Genomic DNA, 14456 nt, shown 5'->3' with positions numbered 1-14456 from the left:
TTTGCAGGGCCACAGGATATATGTATCTTCAACTTTAGTAGATAATGCCAAATTTCTTCCAAAATGGTTGTTACTATGTTAGCGATGTGTAGGAATTCCCAGTTGTTTCACCTCCTCCCTAGCACTTCTATTGCCAGAATCCTTAATTTTAGCTATTCTGATGGGTGTGTTTTTTTAAAGTATATTTATTTGTTGTGACTCTAATGTATGTGTGTGTGTGTGTGTGTGTGTGTGTGTGCATATGTATGTTGACCATTTCTGTATTCTCTTTTGTAAGCAATTTGTTCAAAGCTGGTTTTTTTTTTGTTTAATTTTTTTTTTTGTGAGCAATCTGTTCAAAGCTTGCCTGTTTTTCTAATTGGATTGTCTGCCTTTTTCTCAAGTTCTGTAGGGATTCTTTATGAATTCCAGATACAAATCCTTTATTGTTACTTTTGTTGCAAATTTTCTTCCATTCTATGGTGGTTTGCTTTTTTCCTTTCTTAAAAGTATCTTTTGATGAACAGAGTGGTTCTTGATTTTAATGTTGTTAATCAGTCTTTCCCTTTAGTATGAGTATCTTTCAGGTTCATGTTTTAAGAAAATGTTTCCTTTCCAAGATGCCCTGCAATTTCCCTTTTGTTATAAATCAGGAGCCTTTTTATGTGTGGGTCTGTTTCTAGGCGCTCGGTTTTGACTATCTTTGCAACAACCCGACCACTATTTTATTTACCATAGATTTCTAAAAATATCTAGTAGAATAAGTCATCCTACCTTCTTAAATAGTGTTTTGACTATTCTTGGCTCTTTATATGGCCAAGAATATAAATTATGGAATCAGATTCAAAAAATTATCTTGGGATTTTTATTGGGATTGCATTGGATCTATAGATTGCCTTCTGGAGAACTGACATTTTTATGATACTGATTTTTCCCATCCATAAACAGGGTATATCTCTTCGTTCATGTAGATCATTAGCTACTCTCAAAAGTGTTTTATAGTTTTGTATGTTGAGATTTTATACATCTTTAGTTTGAATTACTGCTACGTATTTAATATATTTAAATGCAGCCATAGGTATTATTTTAAAATTTTTATTTTCTGTTTGTTGCTTGTTGTATAAAAAATACAATTGATTTTGGTATTTTTCATTTTGTATTCAGTGACTTTGCTGAATTCACTTATTGTAATAAGTTTTCTGTGGATTCCTTTGGATTTTCTACCTGAACAGTCATATCATTCATGAATAATGATAGTTTCACTTGTTCCTTTATAATCGTTATACTTTTTCTTTTTCTTATGTAAGTTAGAACCTCCAGTACAGTGTTGAATGGAAGTGGTGATAATGATTATTATTGGCATGTTCCTAGCCCCAAAGGAAAAGCTTTCAATCTTTTACCACCAAGTGTGATGTTTGCTATAGAATTTTTGTAGGTACTTTATGAGATTAAGCATGCTCCCTTCTATTTCAGATTTTCTAAGAGTTGTTATTGTGATAGAATGTTGAATTTTATGAAATACCTTTACTCCATGTGTTGGTTTTATCACACTTTTGAATTGCATTGATATGACACATTAACACTGAGTCGATTTCTAATGTTAAACCATCATATTACTACAATAAGTCCAACTTTTCATATATTTAAAAATTTTATATTGCATTGTCTATATTATTTGATTCCATTGTAGTTAGGGTATTGTTTGGGATTTTTGCATGTGTTTATGAGTAAAATTAGCCCACTATAATCCTTTTTTGTTTTTGTTTGTTTTGAGACAGGCTCTCACTGTATCAACCAGGCTACAGTGCAGTGGCATGATCTTGGCTCACTGCAGCCTCAACCTCCTGGGCTCAAGTGATCCTCCCATCTCAGTCCCCCATGTAGCTGGGACTACAGGCACGTGCCACTGCACCTGGCTAATTTTTGTATTTTTTTTTCTGTAGGGAAGGGGTTTCGCCATGTTGCCCAGGCTGGACTCAAACTCCTGAGCTCAAGTGAGCCATGTGCCTCCACCTCCCAAAGTTCTGGGATTATGGGCCTGTGCTACTGCACCTGGCAATAACCCTTCTTTTTAATATATTTGTTTTGCTTTGTTATCAAAGTTATGCCAGGCTCTAAAGACAAGTTAGGGAATAGTTTCTTTTTTAATTCTGGGCAGAATTTGTTATTTCTTGTTTGCCAGAAATCTAGGCCTAGAATTTTGTTTTGGAAAGATTTTGACTATGGATTCAATTCCTTTAATATCATTCACATTTCTTTTTCATTCCCACTTTTAGTTATTTGTGACTTCTCTTTTTTTTTCATCAGTCTTGCTAGGGTTTTAAAATTTGTATTAGTCTTTTCAGAGAGCTACATTTGGCTTTGATAGTCTTTTTTTCTAATGTTTGTTTGCTCTTTTCTTCATTGCTTTTTTTGCAGGGGAAATTTATTATGTTGCTCTTTATCTAGTTTCCTGAAATAGATTCTTACACCCTCAATTATGAATCCTTTCTTTTTTTCTAATGTACGTATTTAAGGCTGTAACTTTAAACAGAGCTTTCATGAGTTTTTATATTGTTTCATTCAAAGTATTTTCTCATTTCCATTGTGATTTCAAAGAGGAAATCACAATGGAAATGAGAAAATACTTTGAATGAAATCACACGGTTTGTTTTAAAGTCTATTTCTTAATTTGTGGGCCTACAAGAATTTTTAATTTTCTCTTTGTAATTGCATTATTAGAAAACTTGTTTCAAATTACTTTGATGGTCAGATAAATTATTTCAACCATTGGAAATTTGTATTTTGCTGTGTGAGCTTTAAATAATGAGTATTCTGTAGTTAGATACTGAAATATTTGTATGTCTTTAGATTGCTTCTATCAATCAGTTTTATGCCATTTCTGATTGTGTGTGCACACTTGTTCTCTCAGTACTGATTATAGTCTATTTCTTTAAATATTTCTGTCAGTATGTTACTTTAAATTTTTGAAGTAATTTCTTAGGTACATACTTATTTGGAAATGTTATATCTTCTTCATAAATAATATGAACCTTTGTCATTGTGAGCTATCCCTCTTTATCACAGGTAATACTACTTAAAGTTTACTTTGTTTACAGTTTGGTTAGTGTTTGCATGGGGTTTTTTTTTTTTCTATTTCTTTACTCACAGCCTTTCTGAATTCATATGTCTCTTATAAACATCGTATAGTTAAGTTTTCTTTTTTTTATACAGCTTGACAGTCCTCAGACTTTAATAGGAGCATTTAATCTATTTACATTTAATATGATCATATATTTGGGTTTAAAATGTTTTTTATGTGCTTTTTATTTATCCTACCTGATAGATGTTTCTTTTTCTTCCTGGCCTTATTTTGCTCTTTCTTGCATTTTTCTTTTGACTACTTTTTTCCTTTTTTGGGGGCGGGGGAAGTTTTCCACCCTTTTACTGTTATTTTAGTCATTAACCAAAAGGTGAAACAGATCTGTGACCTATCAATGTCTGGTAACTAGTAGCTTTCACTTCTTCCTAGGTGTTACAGGTGCTTTAATATGCCTTACTATGATACTGTTTTGTTGCTGTTGTTGTTGTATATCTTAATTATCTGTATGTTTCAAATCTAACACATCATTATTGTGTTTTATGTGGTCACTATTTAGTCATACTCACTTTTCATTGGCTTTTATTATTTTGTACACCTACAGCTTTTCTTCTTGAGACATTTTCTATCTTCCCTTTGATATTTCCTTTAGTTCAGGTCTGCTGGTGTCAGATTCTCCTCTTAGTCTGTCTGAAATGTCTTTATTTCACCTTCATTCCTGAAAATTGTTTTCTGTATATAACAAATGAGTTTGGCAGTTACTTTTTCCTTTCATCACTATGAAAATATTCCATTGATTTCTGCATTTCATTATTTCTGTTGAGAAATTTTGAATCTGATAGTTGTTCTTTTTTCTTTTTTCAAGTAATTTGCTTTTTGTGACTGCTTTTAAGTCTTCCTTTTGCCTTTAGTTTTTAACAGTAGTTTGTCTAGGTATAGACTTCATTTTATTTCTCTTTCGTAGGGGTTGTAGGTTTCTTAAATTCCTAGATTAATATCTTTAACTGCTTTTACAAAAATGCTCTGCCATGATCTCGTCAGTATTTCATCTATAGGATCTCTCTCTCCTGGTATTTCCCCAGGCTGGAGTGCAGTGGCGTAATCTTGGCTCACTGCAACCTCTGTCTCTTGAGTTCAAGCAATTCTCTTGCCTCAGCATCCTGATACTGGGACTATAGGCACATGCCACCACACCCAGCTAATTTTTATATTTTCAGTAGAGATGGGGTTTTGTTGGCCAGGCTAGTCTTGAACTCCTGACCTCAGGTGATCTGCCTGCCTCAGCCTCCCAAAGTGCTCGGATTACAGACATGAGCCACTGTGCCTGGCCAGTCTTTTACTTTCTTTTATGAATTTTTCCATTCTTTCTTTTTGCTTGGTTCAGGATTTTTCTTTTGACCTAATTTCCAGTCCACTACTTGAACTATGTGTTTTTGTCTCCTTCAGCATGGTTATTTTAAATCTGATAGCCACAATATCTGGAGTCATTTAGGGTTTCTGTTTTCTGTCATTTTTACTAGTTTTCATTTACATTGCCTTGTCTCCTTTTGTACCTGTTACTTTTGATTATTTGTCAGAGTATTTGAAAAATTATTTATTAAAATATTTTGAGGCCTGTTACTTTCCTCCACAGAATGCTTTCATTTTTTTCTGCCTGGTCCTAAAGTATTAGCAATCTGGGATTACTAAATTCATTTTTAGGGATTAGAACTTCTGGACCATTCAGATGACTTGTAACTAGACTACAGTATCTGCGAGGACTTTTATAATTTCAGTTTACTCTTATGTCTAAGAAACAAATTTTGGGGATCCCAATTTTGCCAGGCAGCAACCCACACCATTGAGTGGGTCTGGCTCCAACTTTTATTTTCTACTCCAAGATGATGGCAAACTTTTTCTGCAAAGGACCAGAGCATAAATATTTTAGGCTTCATAGGCCAATCTCTGTCTCAACAATCAACGCTGCCATTGTTCTGCAAAGGCAGCCATAAGAAATAAGTAAATGAATGAGGATGAATATATTCCATTGAAGCTGTATTTACGAAACATCTGCAAAGCTAGGTTTGCACGGGCCATAGTTTGCCATCCTCTGCTATAGTATGTCAAAAGTTCTGTTTAGATTCACAGCCACCTCTGACATTTAGATTAGCACTAAATGCTGGAGTAGCCTCTCCTTCATCTACCTTGTTAGCTCTTCAGCGCCTTAAAGCATATGTTGAATTTTTACGTTTCTTAGCGGAGATTAACCTAAAAGTTTAGTTTGCCACCACAAGCTAAAGTCACATGTAAGGTAATCAATGTTTAAAAAAAAAAAAGATTTTCACACTCTGATCTCAAGAATATTTATTTCCTAAGAAAATATATCTCTCACTAGCACCCTGTGTTATGTAAATGACTACATTTTGTTTTTGTTTTTCACATCTGAGTTTTAGAACATACTTCTGTGGCCCTCTTAGAGAGATTGTACCTTCCAAGGCTAAAGTCACAGAGCACTGTTACCCATCAGAACTTACTATGATAATAGGAAATGTTTATCACTACCAGTCAATGTGGGGGCCATGAGCTACCTGTGGCTGTTGAGCACTTGAAATATGGCTAGTGTGACTGCAGAACTGAAATGTTACTTCAGTTTTAATTAATTTAAAAATAAATATCCAGGTGTGGCTATTTTGTTTGGAATGGATGCAGCTTATATTAAAAGAAGACTCTCATCTCAGTACACAATGGGTTCTTACACTTTCACTTACCAAAGTACCTATTTTACAGTACTCTTGCAAGTAATATTTTAACTTAAATGAGTTGGATGAATGATATTTCACTAAATATCCTAGGCCTCGCAGAGTGTTTCTGTTTATTCTTACCATTCGCCTGGTGTGATGGAAGTACACTTGTTATCCTTAAAGAGCAACGTAAAACTGATGCAGTCACTCAGTTTACTTTCTAACATGAATTTTTCTCTGCAGGGAAAGGGGCGTATGCGTCGAGGAAACTATGCAGGTCCATCTTCACCTGTTGTAGTTCGGTTGCCTTCCATGTCTGATGTCTCAGAAGAGACCTTGACTAGTGAGGCAACCACGGAGACTGACATCGCAGAACAGCAGCAAGCAGCTATGCAGCAGGAGGAAAGAGTACTGACTGAGCAGATTGAGAACCTCCAGAAAGAGAAGTGAGTGTCCAGGAGGAAGGGAAAAGACAGTTATTGTCTGTTTTCATTTCCTTCCTTCCTTCTGTTGTTTCTTTATTTTTTCTTATATATTAAATATCTCCTGTGTGTCAAACACTGTGTCAGATGATACAGGAGATGTTGAGTTGACAAAGACGTGTTGCCTATACTCAGGTAACAGTGTGAAAGTTGTACCCTCCAGAAAGTCAGTTCCATGAGGCTGCTTGCTACAGTGATAGTCTGGAGAAGCTGACTGGGAGGAGGACACAGTATCCACAGGGCATGTCAGTGTTAGTCATGATTCATTTGGAAGTAATAGCGGGGAGCCAAGATGAGGTACTGGAGTCCTAACAGGTCACAGATCAGCCTCCAGAACAGATTTGTTTTGCAAAGAAGAGTAGGAATTCTTAGGCTAAGCCAAAGTCCCTTTCAAGAATGGGCATTATTCACAAATCCATGAAGGAAGGTAATTATCCAAAGATCCATATGGCTATGGGAATAGCAACTAGTCATAGTAAGGCTGTAGCCCTAGAGGATGCTAGGATTCTGGATAGGGACATTGGCTGCAATTTAGGAGAGAGACAAATAAGAAGCTCTTTTACCTACATTCATCACTGTTGCAGGGATTGGGTGAACCCTATGCCTTGGGGATAATATGAATATCCCATTGTTCTCCTGACAGGTGCTGTGTAATAGTTCTGGTCGACATTGATGACTCTTAAGCAGTCTTAATGAGATCTTTGTTCCTGAGTTCCAGGATCCCAGGTCTTGAGTTTGGCTCATAAGGGGATATGAGACTGTTAAAGTCCTTTTTTTGTCTCTCATGATTGATTCTGGAGTTTAGGCCTGCTAAAACAGCAGCAGAGCTCAGCTTTTAAAAATATGATAAGGCAAAGATGATGTACATTGACCAGGGGCTATTTGCTATAAGAGTGGTCTGAAAAGAAGACCTCATTCAGCTTTGATGCAAATGATACTGGCAGTCTTGAAGGAGAAATAGGAATTTTCAAAAAAGGAGAAAGTCTCCATAAAAATAAAGAACAAACAGAGTCTCAGAATGCACATGACTTAGGACAACTGTAATGCTGGTAAGACTATTTTTTAAATGATTGTTCATGGATCTCAAGCTAAGTAAAGTGGAAGTAAAGGTAAGGGAGTCTGTTAGGGAAGAGACTTGGTTAGAAGGTGAGTAAGAATTTGAAGGATAAGGAGGTTGTGAACAGAGTAGAGTACTGGATTCAGAGTTGGTTTATTTCCAGGTAATGACAAGCTCCAGGGTCTACCCATTGGAGAAAGTAGCTTAGATAAAGTGGAGGAAGGTCTTGTTAGAAGTTCCAGACATAAAGAAACTTTAGTGTTAGGGTATTGAAATGAGTTTTTACAAAGATATTAACTGAATATATCAGGGTGATGTCAGGCATTAGTGAGAAAGCAAGATTAGGAGCCAAGTACCAAAGACCTCATGGAATGTGGGGCACTACTGAGAGGTAGCTGGGTGGCTGTGATGAAGAAGGAAGGTAAGAGAATACAATAACTGAAGATGGCATAAGCTTCAAAGGACAGAAAAGATCAGTGTTTTTCTTCATCAAGAGGTCTCTGTGGTGAAGAGTGGATATAGTCTATAGCCAGTTAGTAAGCTTCATGGAAAATAGTTTAGGAGCCAGAGGAATCTTAGAGATTATCTAGTTTAATCTCTTCGTTTTGTGGTTGAGGAAGCTGAGGTCCAGAGAGAGAAAGGTACTTTCCTGATACATTATGAAAAATTATGAACAAGTTTATAGCCCTGATCTCCTGATTATCAGTCCAGAGTTCGTTTTACCAAAAGATCTCACCACTACAGCATCTTCCTTCACCCTACCCTTAGCCCTATTATTGGTCCTAGATTGGCTCTCTGTCATTTTGTCCTTTGGTCCATATAGTTTTAGCCATCTCCATATTTGTCATACAGGTCCTCATCAGCACCTGGATGGGGATAGTAAAAATGTGACTGTCTTTGCTTCTTAGATTCCTGACTTCCACGGAGGATCTTTTTTCTGTTACCTTCCTTCCAGTTCCTATCAAATGCTAACAGTTTCTTGATTGTATCTTACAGGGAAGAGCTAACGTTTGAGATGCTTGTACTGGAACCCCGTGCCTCTGATGATGAAACCCTTGAGTCTGAGGCCTCCATTGGGACTGCTGATAGCTCAGAAAATTTGAATATGGAGTCTGAAGGTGCTATCTCCGAGAAATCAGGTAAGTGAACATAGTAAACCAAAGACTCCAGATTTGTTTTGCAGAGGAAGAATAAGGATTTCCAAACTAAGACAGTCTTTTCAGAATGCACTGACCATACATCAACAGTAACAAAGTCCTGAGGAATTCTGTCCTTCTGTACACATAGTTTTAGCCTTCATCGTTTGGCATACAGGCCCTTATTACCACGTGGATGGGGGTAAGAAATGTAACTGTCTTTGCTACCTAGATTCCTGACTTCCGTTCTTTTTTTCCTGTTGTCTTTGTAAAGCTTCAAATACATTTGTGGGGTTTTTTGTTTGATTGTTTTTGTAATTTAATGTTTTATCCTGCAGTTACCACAGAGAAAAGCCAATAATCACAATACATGTTGTCCTACTGACCCATGAACCATTTTCTGAGGGTGGCAGGAATTTTGCCCCACTGGGAGGTGGGACTGTACACATATACAAAAGAGGTGTTTAACTGAATGGCATCTCAGAGAGACATAGAACTTACTACATATCCTGGCTGGTTTCTAAATGATAGTGACTGTTCTAGGCTTCTGCTGGTGGCATAGTCAAATGCCAGATTTCCTTGGGGAGGATTCTGAAATGATATAAATGCAAATGGATGGTGAGCTCTCTTTGATTATGACTGTGCCCATAGTAGGTCAGCCTGGACCCTCCAAATCTTATCCCACCCAATTTCATGTGTGAACAGTGACACCTACTCTTTACATGATGATTTGCTTTAGAGGGAACTGTCATTTACATCTTTGGTCTCTTTTTTGTGTTAGAGAGAAGCTTAGCCCTTAGCTCCCTGAAGACGGCTGGCAAGTCCGAACCTTCCAGCAAGTTGCAAAAGCAGCTTAAAAAGCAGCAAGACTATTTCGATGTAGTGGACTCTTCGGTCTCCTCTTCATGTCTGTCTAACACTGCATTGTCTCATGGGACCAGAAAACGATTTCAGATTTATTCCAAATCTCCATTCTACCGAGCTGCCTCAGCTAACGAGGCCTTGGGAATGGAAGGACCATTGGGCCAGACCAAATCCCTGGAAGACAGGCCTCAGTTCATAAGCAGAGGAACCTTCAACCCAGAAAAGGGCAAACAAAAATTAAAGAATGTGAAAAACTCACCTCAGAAAACCAAAGAGATCCCAGAGGGGACAGTCACGTCTGGCCGCAGAAAAACTGTGGACCCAGACTGCACCTCCAGCCAACAGCTAGCACTCTTTGGAAATAATGAATTTATGGTCTGAACTGGCAGATGTGTTGTTTCCCTCCATGGCTACAGAGTGGTAAACACATCTCACCTTTGGGGCTGTGTTTCATCACCTCGTTCACAGTAGTCCATCCTAATTGTGGTCCTGCCTCTCTTCTAAGCATATGGCTACGACTGTATATGCTGAATTCCTGGGCCTCCTGCAGAAGCAGAAAGGCCTCTTTGAAGCCTGCTGGGGATGGTGCCAGCTGTGCCTTGGCTGCTCTATTTGAATTGAGATTTCACTAAACAAAGCCACCTAGGGCCTGGGGATTTTGGTCAGTTGTAGTTGCCTCTCCCCACCCTGTTTTCCCTTCCCAAAGGTGGGTGTTGAACTAGGGGGGGATGTTGTGGGCCTGAGGGAGCCTCTCATTTCTGGCATTTGAAGAAAACATATACATCTTTCTTAACCATGAAAGCAAAAGGCATTTGGGTTTATTTTGGGATAGTTAGGAGCTGGGGTTGGGTATAATTTTTTTCCAAAAACTTATAAACAAAAAGTCTGAGCCCTCTATTTTAAGATTTCTGAAAAAAACACTCCGTGTTATATTCTGGGGAAAGCAAAAAAAAAAAAAAGTGGTTGTTTCCATGAAGCCATCAGAGTGTGTCTTAGCTCTCTCGTTATACAGTGAGGAAGAGAATACCTGTTTTGTTAATTTGATGATTAATGTCATAATAATCAATCAGTGCTGGTTTAACTCCTGTTTAGTTCCTGCCAAATACATTGCATGGACTGAAGTGTCAGTAGCCATACTGTTCTCATGTTTCCTAGTCCTAGGATCAGATTGTTCTACTTTGTTTTTTTAGTTTCCCAGAGACATGGTGATCCCTAAACTTATGAAGGTTTCATCCTAAGCCCTTCAGGCTTTTCTCCTTGTATAGATTAAATCGAAAACCACATATGAGCCTGTTCGTCTGCTGATGGATTCCCACCACAGACTCACACAAATAATGTGACCGTCTAGTCAGTTCTCCAGAAACTTTCACATACAGCATTGCATGAATAAGTGTTACAGAAAGCTGCCAAAAAATAAAAAGGTTTTTAATATACCCCATCTAACTTTTATCTTCCTTTTCTCAGACCATCAGTATTAAATATGATGGAAAAAAAAATCAAGGACTACTTGAAGCTATTTTTGTTAAGCTTCTGGATACTGAAGTTTACTGTAAATATGTATGTATAGTAGGTATATATTTCTTTTTAACCTTGTGCTTTCCTCCTTCCCATGGAATTTCTTCCCACAGATTAGGGGCCATTGGACAAGGGGGTGAGAGCCATTCATCCCTGGGTTGAGGGGATAGTAAAACATCATTTCACCACTGGGTGGTCTTCATACACCTGAGTTATAATAGCATTTTAAGTTTCAATTAGAAATCTGTTTTTGCTATTTATAATATATGAAAAGTGAAACAAACATAGCCTTTCTTGAGATAAGTATGTGAAATGTTTAAAGTTACTAAATGCATCTTGTCTTGCTACTACATGCACTGCTCTGAAAAAGAGCCTTTACCATCTATAACCTGTATTTTGGTTATTCTTCCTTTTCATACTTCTTTGAAGTTGTGGAAATATTAAGTCTTTAGTTAAGGCAGCGTCTCTCCTGTTACACAACACTGAACCTCATGCCACTGCCTCAGTGGTTATTGACCAGCCCCAGAAGTTAGACTTGGAGCATAATTCTGAGTGGCAGCTAAAAGGCAGCAGGAGTCTTACCTCTCCCTGCTTTGGGTTCAGAATTGGGCCAGAGAAAGGAAGCGCTTAAAATCTCCAGAATAATGACAGTTGTTAGTGAACAAATGTTATGCTTTATATTCCATAGACATCTGCCACCTTGTTCATCTTGTCCTGAGGAGTAATAAATGTTAATTAAGCTTTTAAAAATCAGAATTTCAGAGACTCTCCTAGAGGAAAACCCCTCAGCATGGTTTGTCAGAGTGGGATTGCTGGTTCCTTAGCCCCATGCCGGGCTGCACAGTCTGTTTCAGTGTTCTTGAGGGAGTAGTGTGCTGCTGGGCATTAACTGTTACTCCGCACTTGCTCCAGAATGTTGGTTAAATCCTGTATATCAAAAAAGATTGCCCTTATTGAATAATTTCCTGTGGCCCAGAGCAATGGCCAGGAGAACACATGTTGGCACAGGTTCTTCCTTCTAAATCTTTGTGCCGTTTTTTGGCAAAATGAGCTTTTTGGCAGTTAAAAAACTACTTACGTAGGTCACTTTATAGGAACTAGGTGATGGATGTTAAGAGACTTTATAATTTTTCTCAGGGACCTGAAACTCCAATTTGGGTAAAATTCAATTTAAAAAAAAAATTGTTTTTTTTTGTTGTTAGATTTGTGGATTTCTAGTGATTTAACAATCTGCCAGGATTGAGGTGGGTGGGTGAGGAGGAGAAAGCCACAAAATGGTAAGAGTGGAGAGCAGTGTGAGGCCTTCCCTTTGAGGGAAAGCCGTTGTTTACATAGGGTAATGGGCTTTGTTGGCCTGATCAAGAGATGAAGCCATACTCTTAAAAACCTTCAGAACCGAGTGCTGTGTCTGCATCCATCTGTTCTCACCGGCCCTCTACGTGGTAAAGTTAGGTCACCACGAAATGCCACAGCACAATCCCTTACAAAGGTATGTAGCCCGTATTGTGCGTCACATCTGTGGTTCTGCAGTCCTTCTCCTTTGCTTGTTTGCTTTGCTCTGCAAGGCAGCAGTGGGGCAGCTCCCCATTTGGAGCCAACACTCCAAGATGCAGAGCACACATTCCCAGCCCCAAAGAAAACCTGAAGTTTCAATTCTCCCCATTAAAGTGAATGTATCCCTCTAATTAAGTACTTATTACTATGGAAAATGTAACAAGTAGAGAAGTGTGATTTCATTGTTATCACAAATTGAAGCAAATTAACAGCAAATACAGGCAGGATTCAGGGAGGTGACATGCTTATTTTACAATGTACTTTGTACTTTCTGCCGTTTAAATTATTTTGCCACTCTGGGTTTCTGAAAACACAAAGGGCGATATAGCCCTCCAACTATGAGTCTTGCAGAGAGAGACAGAAGGGCCAGAGGTCCTGGGATGGAGTACTAGAGACCCACCTTCTCATGCTTTGGAAACCTGCCAGAGCGCTTACCCGGCTGGAAGGTTAATGAAGACTTCCGTTCTGTGTTTCATAACAGTAGAGTTGTTTTCACCATCAAAGACAGAGGTCACAGATGAGTGCTGAAAAGATGTGGTCCAGCAAGGTTCTGTAGTCCCACCTCAGTGCCTGTGGGCTGTGTTTTTAACTGTAACTAATCAGTGTTTACCTTTCGCAAGCACTTTGGTAAACTAAAAAGAAGAAAGTATTCTCAGGATGTGTTCAGAGCTGAAAGCGTTTTCATTTTAAAAAGAAAACATACTTCGTGGCTTTCCTTATTCTCCTTTTTTCTTCTTGGTGGGAAGCTGGACACAGGGCATGCATCATTCTGTATGGACAAATGTGTTAATATCCACCCATGCTCTTGTGACGACGCCCCAGCACTGTCCCCCAGTACCATGCTGGCCTTGGTAATAAAACTCCTTGTTATCTGTGGGAGTCATCTTTTTCTATGCCCTAAGCTGCTTTTAACCACTTTTCTCTAGAATGACTACCACATTTGATTTGATATTGAAAGGGTAACAGCAAAATGATTGTGGAGATGGATCTATTAGGTCTCATATTCGTCCCTTGGTTGAAACTGTTTTGAAAAAAGCCCCAACAATGGGCCTGTCACCTTGCTAGTCATCCATTCTTAATGCCTGTCAGCCCTCTGAGGTCATATAAAAGTTACACCTTTTGAACCAAGTATTTGTATTTACTATGGGAAAGGTGTGGACTAGAGATTAGTATTATATTATTTTAATGGATTTTAAGTAATTTATAAATATGCTGAGTGTAAATTTTTAAAAGACCATGTATTGTAAAAGAACATATCCTGTGAAATATAACATTTTACTGTTTAATAGGATAATTCTATAAGAAGAATGATTTATCTCACCCACGGAACTGATTACATTCCGGATGCAATCAACGGGCACTTTGTAATTTCCTTTTTGTTTTTTTCTTTGTGGGGGGTTGAGGGGTAACAAGACATCATCTGTATAAAGTGCAGTTTGTGTTACTCAAAATATGCACTGTATGGCTACACAAAAGCAGCTTGATGAACAAATCACCCCATGGCTCATTAAAGAACAAAGCTTCCAGAAGCAGCAATATGTGTGGTTTGTCTTCCATCCATCCTAGCTCCCACTCCAACTTACTCCGGTCCAACTCCAAGGAACAGCAGTGACTTCTTAGTTACACTAATGTGTGTTCAGGAAAGCACTCAACCCCAGAATGACCAGGCACAGAAGTGGCAGTCCCTGGAACTCACCTGAATTCAAGTGAAGCTGTGATTCAAGGTTTCATTTGTCTGTAGTAGATGCAGGCTGCTGGCTGTCAATAATTCATTAAATTGGTTTAAGGCTTAAAGGGCAGGAAAAGCAGTCTTCTGCATTTAGGATCGTCCCCTAAATTGGTGACCTGAAGTAGTAGTAAAGTTGCTAATAGCTGGTTCAAGGATTTTCACTGAAAAGCAGAGCAACACATTGCAGTAGAAACAAATTTTAACTCTCATTTTTGTTCTGCCACCAACTTTACTGCATGACTGGGAATGGCTAAAGGATGTTAGTTTTCCTATCTGGAAGCCAGTTCTCTTTCCCAGATTCCCATCTCTGGAGATCTCCTGCCGACCCTCAGGTTTTAGTG

The 14456-nt window shown here is 38.3% G+C and overlaps 1 protein-coding gene across 19 annotated transcripts in view; it reads left to right on the top strand.

Annotated features, from left to right (window-relative positions):
- Positions 1 to 13918, top strand: part of MYO9A (myosin IXA) — a 284781-nt gene extending 270863 nt beyond the window's left edge. For all 19 annotated transcript variants that reach the window (XM_078333528.1, XM_054240463.2, XM_078333527.1 and 16 more), the window contains 3 exons: positions 6022 to 6224; positions 8314 to 8456; positions 9235 to 13918. In XM_078333528.1, coding sequence (XP_078189654.1) covers positions 6022 to 6224; positions 8314 to 8456; positions 9235 to 9698 — 810 coding nt within the window. In that variant the 3' untranslated portion in view covers positions 9699 to 13918. The remainder of the gene's footprint in view (positions 1 to 6021; positions 6225 to 8313; positions 8457 to 9234) is intronic.
- Positions 13919 to 14456: the final 538 nt, after the last annotated feature.

The sequence above is a fragment of the Callithrix jacchus genome, chromosome 8 (genome assembly GCF_049354715.1).
Source record: "Callithrix jacchus isolate 240 chromosome 8, calJac240_pri, whole genome shotgun sequence".
Lineage (NCBI taxonomy): Eukaryota > Metazoa > Chordata > Mammalia > Primates > Cebidae > Callithrix > Callithrix jacchus.
The sequence above is the reverse complement of the archived record's forward strand: the minus strand, read 5'-3'. Positions and strand labels throughout refer to the sequence as shown.